The sequence below is a fragment of the Lactuca saligna genome, chromosome 4 (genome assembly GCF_052625555.1).
Source record: "Lactuca saligna cultivar CGN05327 chromosome 4, ASM5262555v1, whole genome shotgun sequence".
Taxonomy (NCBI): domain Eukaryota; kingdom Viridiplantae; phylum Streptophyta; class Magnoliopsida; order Asterales; family Asteraceae; genus Lactuca; species Lactuca saligna.
In genome coordinates this window covers 58,078,203-58,088,724 of record NC_136420.1, presented here as the reverse complement: position 1 = coordinate 58,088,724, position 10,522 = coordinate 58,078,203, and the positions used below count along the sequence as shown (strand labels likewise).

The 10,522-nt window shown below is 37.6% G+C and overlaps 1 protein-coding gene across 2 annotated transcripts; it reads left to right on the top strand.

Moving 5' to 3' along the window:
• Positions 1 to 6,462: 6,462 nt before the first annotated feature.
• LOC145041939 (Protein kinase superfamily protein) lies at positions 6,463 to 10,142 on the top strand. 2 transcript variants are annotated; one of them, XM_078990189.1, is made up of 9 exons: positions 6,463 to 6,598; positions 6,663 to 6,744; positions 7,299 to 7,784; positions 7,870 to 8,035; positions 8,109 to 8,159; positions 8,242 to 8,424; positions 8,555 to 8,648; positions 8,716 to 9,344; positions 9,633 to 10,142. In XM_078990189.1, exons 3-9 carry the CDS (start codon positions 7,321 to 7,323, stop codon positions 10,002 to 10,004), a joined length of 1,959 nt encoding a protein of 652 aa, XP_078846315.1. In that variant the 5' UTR covers positions 6,463 to 6,598; positions 6,663 to 6,744; positions 7,299 to 7,320; the 3' UTR covers positions 10,005 to 10,142. The 2 variants fall into 2 exon arrangements, with proteins under 2 accessions (XP_078846315.1, XP_078846316.1); XM_078990190.1 differs by having other exon boundaries at positions 6,465 to 6,744; positions 9,636 to 10,142.
• Positions 10,143 to 10,522: the final 380 nt, after the last annotated feature.

The window sequence follows — 10,522 nt, the reverse complement described above, 5'->3', positions numbered from 1 at the left end:
ATCGCACTTCTCGAGATCTTCGGGGCCTTGGGACTTGCTTCGGGGCTCGGGAATGATACCGGGGCTTCGGGATAATTTTTGCACGAAAAATGATGCAAAAAACGCGAGAGAAAGAAGAGAAATGAGCAAAGGAATAAGGCAGCCTTGACTTCCTTTTATAGGGGGCTGAAACCCACATTCCGCTGGGCGTAACCTGGATAACGGTGACTCCCCCCCTTGGATAATATCGAAAATTTATATTTAAATTTAATATCGAAAATATTTAATAAAATTCAAAAATTCATATCTTCCTCATACAAACCCCGTTTTCGACGTTATTTATATCCCCGCGTAGGTGAGACTACGCTCTACAACTTTTGTTTAGACTCCGTCGGCTAATTTTGAATTTATTCTTATTATTTATTTTTAGTAGGCCGGGACAGGAAAACTCCGTTATAAAATCATAACTTCTTTATCCGACGTCCGTTTTCACATATCTTTTCATCGTTTCACTACAATTAACGAGATATTCGATTATCATTTATATTGTTTCGGCTAAAAACCGCTCGATCTCAAATCGAGTATTCGGGCTGTATACCGCTAAGTCGAAACTTAGAAAAATCATAACTTCCTCATACGAAGTTAGATTTGGACGTTCTTTTTATGCACGCTCATGGTTTAACAAACTCTACGACTTTCGTTTAGATTGCTAAGGCTAAATATCACTCTAACGTAAATTCACTTTTTACGTCATTCAACATCGTGCCGGTTCTGCCGCGAAACTTCGACAAGTCATAACTTCTTCGTTATAACTCGGATTTCGGCGTTCTTTATATGCACGGAAACCTTGTAACATATACTATAAATTAGTTAAGATTATTCATTCTAAATAATCTTTCATCAAAATTCATTTTTGACGCCTATCGTCTCTAAACTGACTAGCCCTGATCTACGGTCGTTACATTTTGACTTGTGGGTTTCGTGCTCGTTTGAAGGATCTTTGGAGTATGAAGGTGTATACCTTGGAAGGAAGGTCATAGATCCAAAATCTCACCACTTGTGGCAGTCTCCTTCAGGTATCAATTTCATACCTTGCTTTGTCGTTGATTATATCTTCTCTTATGGGGTCTTGTTATGATTTTTGGCTCATTGTTGGGTGGTCTAAAGAGTTATCTTAATTCATGAGTTGTCTTATTAGATTTGAGTATTTTGTGGCCTCCTTTAGCTAAAAGGTGCAAGCTTTATAAGATTCTAGGTCTCATGCATGTAGTAAGTCCTTTATTAAGCCCTCCTTGAGCTTTAGAGCTTCTCATTGGCATGCATGAACGTAAAGTTGACAACTTTATGCGGTCTTCCAGCTCTAAGGTGTCAGATCTGCATTTTAGGTCCATGACTTTGAAGATTAAGTGTTTATTGGTTAAGTCATCAATCTATTAAGCCTAGGGTTTGGGTTTTGGACCCATTTTGGTGGTTCTAAAGGGTAAAGTTGGAAACTTTACCCTTCTATATCATTTTGGTTGAGACCCGAGCTTTGGAGCTGTTAGATCTGATGAAGGCAGCTTAATGTATTAAGCTGTTAGGTTTCAGGCGAACACGTCGTACACCCCGTGTTGGTTTGGCTTTTCTCGACCTTGTTTTTTATGGAGAAACACAAAGTGTAGAAGGCCAACACGGTGTGTTGGGTCAACACGGACTGTTGACCTTGACTTTTCACTGTTGTCTTTGACCAAGTTTTACCTATAAGGGGTGTTGAGGCATTTTGATTTGTATCTAAGAAATTATTTTTGTTTAGGGGTTGGGTAGAGCTGATATTTAGAGTCGAGACCTATTTAGCTATCGTTTAGGATTTGAGATGAGTTTTCCTCACCGGGTTTAGCGGGTCTAAGGAACCATGGTCGACCCTTGTTAATTATGTGATATACTAGTTGTCTATGTAATACTTGTATATGTACGCTTATTGGGCGGGGCTCGTATTACGAGTGTGGGTGGGGCATGTATCTTTTTGGGCAGGGCCCGTATTGCGAGTGTGGGTGGGGTCCATACCTCATTAGTCGAGGCCCTTTATACGAGTGTGGGTGGGGCTCGTATCTCTTTGGGTGGGTCTCGTTATGTGATATGTTTGGTATGCGGTATCTTGGGAATTCACTAAACTTTGTGCTTACGAATTTTAGTTTGTGTTTCGGGTACTTCCGGTTCCAAGAGGAAGACCACGGGTTGACTGTATCACACACACCATTGGGACTCCGCATTTGATATTTACTCTGATTTTGATAACTTTTGATACATTGGTTTTTTTGAGATGTATGACTGATATATGAAAATATTATTTTATTTATTATAAAAAAAATTGGAACCATATTTTTTGATGTTTCACACAAACTCTCAAATCTAATCTCATTTGTTGTTTATTGTATTTGTAGAAATTTTCCTAGATATACAATTGGCATTGATCACATTTTTTCTCTAATTATTAAAAAGAAAAAAACTTATAAGCGTTCAAAGGAGTTACCCCATCATGGTCACTATTTACACATTTGTGAATATTCACAATGCACATCATATTTATCTCTCTGCAAAAAAAAAATCATTGCCTATGTTCACCACATTCGCCCCCATACATCGTCAAACTTATTGAAATCAACAATGTAACTTCTAGCAAACTATCATCCTTAAATTTGACTCCCTAACCGACATATCTCATGAAACATGTCGTCCTCTATTATTACCTAAACAACATCCACACTTCGGAGACCATTTCCTAGTTGTTGGCCAACATATTATCATAGTGAATTAAGAAAAAAAATGCAATGATGCTACAAAATAACAATTTGGAGAGTACTAAATTATTAAGTGATATTGAAGATCACAATCAATTTAAACTTTTTCAATTGGGCTAAATGGAACGTTTTTGTCGAAACATGTCTTGAAAGTTTGGATAAACATGATTATTTAACAAAGGACTCTTTTAACCCTAAAACATGAAGAAAGCTTCATGATAGTGGAATCAAGATAACTATGTGGAATGCCATGGAACGCCAAGTTTTGAGTATTGTTGTAACTAATATACAACAAATAATATATTGGAGAATGTATGTTCATCCATCTAAGGTGAAGAATCACGACCTCGTGTGTATATAATTTTTACCTATTACTTTCGACACAACCAAGGCAAGTCAAACATGACAAGAATACAATCCAAACTAACAAAAGAAATTCGAATTATTGTCCATGTAACCTTTTATGTCTAAGTTCAAGATGAATGTTTAGATAAGATATATGTGATTAAGGATGAGCATAAGTAGGTACCCAACCAAATTTAGTGGACCCGAAACCGAAACTGGCGGTTCCAAATATGTTGGAATCGGAACTGGAACCGTTAACATCGATTACTAAAATTTTGGAACCACTCTTGGAATCGTCGGAACCAGTTTCTGGTTACCTGCTTGATAAAAAAAGTTCGAATTGTTCTAAGCCCAGAGTCATAAATATATTAACAATTGTTTACTTAAAGTCCTCGTAATTGTCATATTGAAAACTTTCTAACTTCTTGGTGATAACAAAATCACCAAACACTCCAACCCATTAAAAGTTTTGAGTCAAACATAGGCTGGAGTGGAAATTAGATAAGGTGTATTCTCCTTTTATAACTAAACAACCATTCAAACTTTGTTGCATCCAACGATGTGGGATAATTTTCTTACACAATCATCCATATAATTATAGATGAATTACAACTGAGATATAACACCCGTTTTCCAGTTTAGATCGACGTTGAACATTGGGGGATCAAAGGTAAGGTTTTTGGGAAAAACCTTGTGTCACAACGTTTGACATTTTTAATGGCCCAATATCATATAATCATTAAGGCCCAAACTATGGCCCATCTATGGCCCAATTTTCTAAATTGGGCCCAAACCTTCATATGGGTCTTAACCTAAAGCCTAACAACATATTCTAGTCCATATGATTATTCTTGGATAGCCCATTAATAATCCAATTACCAAAGCCTACTAGAAATGCCCAACATAAACCCCAAGTGAAATTAGAGTTTTCACATAAAATGACAATTAGGGTTAAGTGTTTCTCATTTAACCCATTAAGGACTTACTCCATTAAGTCCATTACTCTACTAGATAAGTTATACGGTGATTGAGTGTAATTTATAATTCCATTCCAATGGCCCAAATGTGGGTCCCGATAAGTCCAAGGCCCATATATCCCAAAATTAGGGTTTTCTAAACCCTAATTAGGGTTTCCATCCCAGTAACATCCCAATAGGCCCAATAGCTAGGTCTTTTGATCAATTTGGGTTCATTAGGCCCATTAGGGTTTCACTAGTCAGGCACCACCCGCTACCACCTCGGGTAGTGGTGGTCAACGGCAGCTTGTGGCGGTGGTCACCACCTCACGGTGGTCGTTAGGGTTTATAATCCATTTTGTCCATGCATCCGAAAATCAACTATAAGCAAGCAAAGCACACCGCCACCTAACACGGCGGTTGGTGGCGGCAACCACCACCCTACGGTGGTGGTTTTGAGTTTTCTTTTCATTATTTTAGCCACTATTACAATTTTACAATGAAATAATCCCAAAATACACACATACACACACACTAAAAATAATCACACACACACACAACCACCCATGTGGTGGCCGGTCGTGGCAGCCACCATGGTGGGTATCTTTTATGTTTCCCGGCCATCAACACCATCTATAATTACACCAACACAATTCTGATTGCACAAAGGGTCCAGCCACCCGCCTGGTGGCTCACGGCGGTGATTGATTCATGCTGGCAGCAGCGACAGGTCGTAGCTGACGATGAGGCCGAGGAAGAGACGAAGAGGGTGGCGGCGAACGCACACCCTGACGAATAAACTAGTAACGAGGCGGCGACAGACACAGGGATGCGGGCAGCAGCCCTAGCGGCCACGACGGTATTTCCCGCCAGAGAAGGCAGCAACGACATAAGTAGGGTGGTGGTTGCTCAACTTTACTGCAAAATCAATCCGAATCTTACACTTTTAACCCCCAACTTTTAAATTATGAAAATTAGTTCATCGTGACCAACACTCTGCTACATAATTATTGGTTTCAGGGCAACTATACATTCATTAATTAATTAAGTTATTTATGAAATAAACGGGGTGTTACAACTCTCCCATACTTAAATTAGATTTCATCCTCTAAATCATTCCTTACCATTCCTTACACGCCAAACCACTAAAGTGACATGGTCACCATCCTGGCCACACCCTAATCTTCCCAAGGTAGTTGTGACCAATCTTCGCAAAGCCCTAAAATACGCAGGTGAACGAATTCCTCGCAACAAGATCCCATCCGCTTCGTCTGAAATCTGCTGTCTCGAGATGGTCTGAATCCTTGAGAGATCCTTTCATATCGAATCATTATCGCTGAATCCAGTTCGTTTATCCCTTAATTGATTACTCAACTTCTAATCGTTCGATGTTCCCGCTATAAAACAAGATCATATGCCTAATTATCCTTGCAGATCACTTATACCTGGCCAAGCTCAGCTAATCCCGCTGTGAGTGACTTGTCAATTCCCAATCAACCAACTATTCCATCCGTATTTGCAACCCAAAACACAAATACTAAATAGTATCATTTACAAGGAATTTGAAATTGATTTTTTTTTTTGTGTAAAGAATCTGAAATGGGTACTTGGAGGTGTCGAGGGTATAAGATGGAGTGTTGTGGAAGCATAAATTGCTAAGAATTAGATTCTAATGTGCTTAAAAATCTAATATGAAATTATATTTTATAAAGTGAAATTGAAAACTTAAATGAATAGTGAATCTATCATGAAGTGTTGTGGAGGGTATAACATAGAGTGTATGGTGGATGACTTTTTAGGTGAAAGTTACTTAAATTTTGGTGGAAGCTAGGTGTATTAGAATCTATTGTGCTTGAAAAGCTGATGTTCAATTTGGATTTTAAGTGTTGTTTATATATTTTTATGATCATTTACGAAATTGTTTCAACTATTTTATAAATGAACACTTGAATTCACTAAAAGATAAAACAGAAGGGTAACTGGTCATTGTTATAATCCAATACAATAATTCATATGTTTTAACCAAACAACGTTTAAAAAATCCAGATCTTAAAAATTCAAATTCTTTTCGAAATTTAGATTTTAAAATTCAGATCTTCCAAACATCAACTAAGTTATTAACCTAATTTAACATCGACTTGGAAATGACCTTTATCAACAACCACCACATATTATTATTTTTTTTCTAAAAAAATTAAGGAGAAAGTTAATTAAATGAAATAGACAATTAAAACTCGTATTTGTTTTTTTTTTTTCTAAAGTTTATTACTTCTTATAACACAAAAAATATTAGTTAACTTAAGGAATATATAATTAGAAATTTAGAATTGGTTATAGGCACGTTGTACATAAAATTAATTAATCTTGTAGATATCTCTACACACAGTAGTTAAATATACATACATGTACAATCGTGGACTGGTGATCATACGCTATCAGCGTTCTTTTCTCCATCAGCCGTCCCACCACACACTATCTTTCTGTCGTCGATTTCCTTCCTTATGCTCAAAGCTACAAATCCAGATCTGAGATCACAATCAGGTATCAAATCTAAAACCATCATTTCATCTCATCCCCACAAATAAAAGCTCACTTCTGATCTCAGATCTTGCGCACACAAACAACAACAATCCATAAAAAGAGTCTGCTTTAGTTGCTTGCCGATCTATCCGGTTCTCTCTCGCCAGGTTCGTTTCCTTTGATCACACGCTATTGATTTCGGCGTTCCTTTTCTATTTACAGTGTTGTAAAAGAAATTCGGCATCATTTCTGGTTTATTTATGCTTAGGGTAGATTACTATAGCAGTGTCAAGAGTTTACGTAGATCTAGGTCTTTGTATCTTAAGATCCATTTGTGAATTTCACTTGACGTGTGGAATCAAGGTCTTAAGGAAGCCATGTGCGTGGGAAATCTATCGAATCTTTTAGATCTCTTAACTACATTCGAAATATACATTTTCGTACTCTGTTTATTTTTTCTACCGCTGGTTATAAAATCGCAAGGCTACTACGAATTTGTGAAAAGATCTGTATACGATTAGGATATATAATTTAATCTTTTCATCCAATTTCTCGAGGGCTTACTGAAACTGTTGATTGTAATCAAGTGTGAAGTATTGCACTCGAAGATCAGGCACTCAGCACCGATTACTGAGTGAATTCTATATACAGATTAACATTGTAATCAAGCGTGAGTTGCTTTCACAAATGCGATTCTCAATTAACAACAAACATTATGCAGATTCACTTTTTTGCTATCAACCATGTGGAGAATCAAACAATTCATGCCAAAGGAGAAGTCTGGACTCGAAGGTCGCATGATTGACATTGGAAATCTAAAAATTCAAGTTCGCAATGTGATAGCTGAGGGTGGATTCTCTTGTGTTTACTTGGCTCAAGATGCTCTAAATGGTTCAAAGCAGTATGCACTAAAACACATGATATGTAACGATGAAGAATCTCTAGATCTTGTGAAGAAAGAAATATCCGTGATGAAATCACTTCAAGGACACCCAAACATCGTCATGCTATGTGCACATACTTTCTTGGATACAGGACGCACAAAGGAAGCATTACTTGTTATGGAATTTTGTGATAAATCTCTGGTTAATGTGCTGGAAAGCAGAGGTGCTGGCTTCTTTGAAGAGAAACAAGTACTTCAAATTTTCAGAGATGTCTGTAATGCAGTTTTTGCTATGCACTGCCAGTCACCACCCATTGCTCACCGGTAATTAACATAATACTTATTAAATTCTTTTCTATGTCTTTTGCTTTTGAAGAAAAGTAGCAATAATTTTCATTTGCAAATGTAGTGACTTGAAGGCAGAAAATATTTTGCTTGGATCTGATGGATTATGGAAGTTATGTGACTTTGGTAGCACATCAACAAATCATAAACGTTTTGAAAGGCCAGAAGAAATGGGCATTGAAGAAGACAACATAAGAAAACACACAACACCTGCCTATAGATCCCCTGAGGTTTGTTTGTTAAAGATAATTAACAATCAAATCTTTCTTTTTGATTCATTTGCAACTTTTGTTCTTGTTTCAGATGTGGGATTTGCTTCTGAGAGAAGTTATAAGCGAGAAAGTTGATATATGGGTAAGTTGAGTCCTCCATTTGTTACCCTGAGCCATGTGAAAAGACATGAACGCCCTTCTCATCCTAGTTTGATTTCATGCAGGCACTTGGGTGTCTACTCTTCCGCATCTGTTACTTCAAGTCTGCATTTGATGGTGAATCAAAGCTACAAGTTTTGAATGGAAATTATCGCATTCCAGAATTGCCAAAATACAGCTCATCAATAACAGATCTCATCAAGGACATGCTGCAATCTTCTCCAGCTTCCAGACCAGACATCACGCAGGCAAGAGCTTTGCTTGATTGGACATTCATCTCCATGAATTTAGGTTAGTTATACACACATGGAACATAGCTGCCATGTGTATACCCATTTTTACTCATGTCATTTTTTTTTTTTTTTTTGATTTATGCAGGTGTGGTTTCGAGTTAATGGTCTTTTACCCGATGAATCTCAGAAGTCTTTACCCGATAGACCACCTGAAATGCTCCAAGCTGACATCCATGAAGGTCATAAATCAATTATTTTTGTTATTAGTATTATATTTTTATTCAAATTTTAATATTGGTTTAACAGGTCTTTCAAAGCCTGCAAATAAATCTAGCCCGGTACCTCGTAGAAGCCCACCGCCACCACCAACCACCAGCACCGCTGAGTCATCCAGGAACGAGGGTGGTGGTGGGCCCATGGGTGCTTTCTGGACAACTCAGCATGCTAAGGAATCAGCTGTTGTTGAAGAGCTTAACAACAAAGTTAAATTTGATGAGGAGCCAAGTGGGGCTGAAAGATTTACTTTACACAGAACTAGTCCTCCGAAAAATGAAGGTCGTCATTCCCGGTCCTCGCAAAAAATGGTGCAAGGGAAGTCGGGTCCTTCAAAGGACTTTGAAATGAACTTTTTCCCAGAAGCAAAATCTAATGATGGTTTTAATGCTTTTGCAAGTGAGTTTGGCATGAATAGAGTTGGGAAGGAAGAGGAGTTAGAGGGTGAAGTAGAAAGATTAAGGGAACAGCTGAAGCAGGTTAATATGGAGAAAAATGAATTGAGTTCTAAATATGAAAAGTTATCTGCTATTTGTCGATCACAGAGACAAGAGCTGCATGAGCTGAAGCAAACTCTTGCTTCTACCACTCCATCTCCAAATAAAACCAGCTCTAAAACCCAGCCATCTCCAGGAATTCAACACCACTCTCCATCTCCACAGGTATAGTTTCATTTCTTTGTATTTATTACCTTCACATTTAAAAAAAAAATAAAAAAATTATGACATTGTAGTTTGAATAATTTAGTCAGTTGTAGCTGTATGCTTTCGTTTTTGCTGTTATCACTTATCAGGACGTTGTACTCAGCAAAATCTACCCGATTATGGCATTGAAAATTGGTTTGTATTTGGATGAGATTGGTATAATTATGAAAGAAAAGGTCCCATAGGAAGAAATGAAAGTATGTTGGTGTGTTTTACATTATGATTGAGATTAATTTGTTTGTTTAGCAGAAAGAGAAAGATGGAAGAGTTTGGGAGGTTGAAAAGGGATTATTTGATAAAGGGTCCCCAGTCCCAAGCTCTGAACAAAACTCATGGCAGGCATTTCCTGAGGAGAATCCCACAAACAACTCCAAATCGGTTAGAACGAGAAATGGGCACCAGAACAAGCAAGCGGCTGAAGGCGGCACCACCACCACCAGTTGGGGTTTTGGAGCAGAAAGCTTCACAGCGGTTCCTGCTGCTGCTAGCTCTCAATCTCAGGTAAACACAACACCTAATATCAGCACCCCTAATTCTGGGCGTTCTGGTTATGGGGAGGAGTTCAAAAACAAAGAAAGTAAGTCGGCTTCCCGACCTGCTGGATGGGCTGGTTTCTAGTCTTGCTGATGTCATTATTATATAAAATCATGTGTTAAAAAGATACTTGTCTTTTGATCTTGTCGGACATTTTAAGAAAACTGGTTGGACTTTGGGGTATTATATTTTAATATGAGGGTCAAGAACATCTGAAACAAATGATTGTTGATTTGTTGGGCATGGGCTTGTTTTTTCTCATCTGGTGTTGCTATGTGTGTTTTTTCTATACCTGTTTACAGATTCCAACTCCGTTCCATGCATGTTATTAATTAATTCATTGATCGCTATCAGCTTAGCTTTTGTTGTGTTATACCTATACATATTACTCTCTGCTGCATCTGGTTAAAAAGTCTAATACAAATCAAATAACCCATATGATAAGAAAGAAGGTGACATTGGATCATTTCATCATTCGGTTTAAGGAGGCTGGATCATGTCATACCATTATGGTTTCTAAATATCAACTTCCTACATCCTCTTTCAATAATCTATTTCGGATTCAAATTTCAAAAATTTTAAATATCGTACTTCCAAGTTTC

Excerpts from the sequence above, each read along its gene's own strand:
- LOC145041939 (XM_078990189.1), top strand. The coding sequence starts at position 7,321 with ATGTGGAGAATCAAACAATTCATGCCAAAGGAGAAGTCTGGACTCGAA. Across the intron at positions 7,785-7,869 it reads TCACCACCCATTGCTCACCG|TGACTTGAAGGCAGAAAATA; the intron begins GTAATTAACATA and ends TTGCAAATGTAG. Across the intron at positions 9,345-9,632 it reads ACCACTCTCCATCTCCACAG|CAGAAAGAGAAAGATGGAAG; the intron begins GTATAGTTTCAT and ends TTGTTTGTTTAG.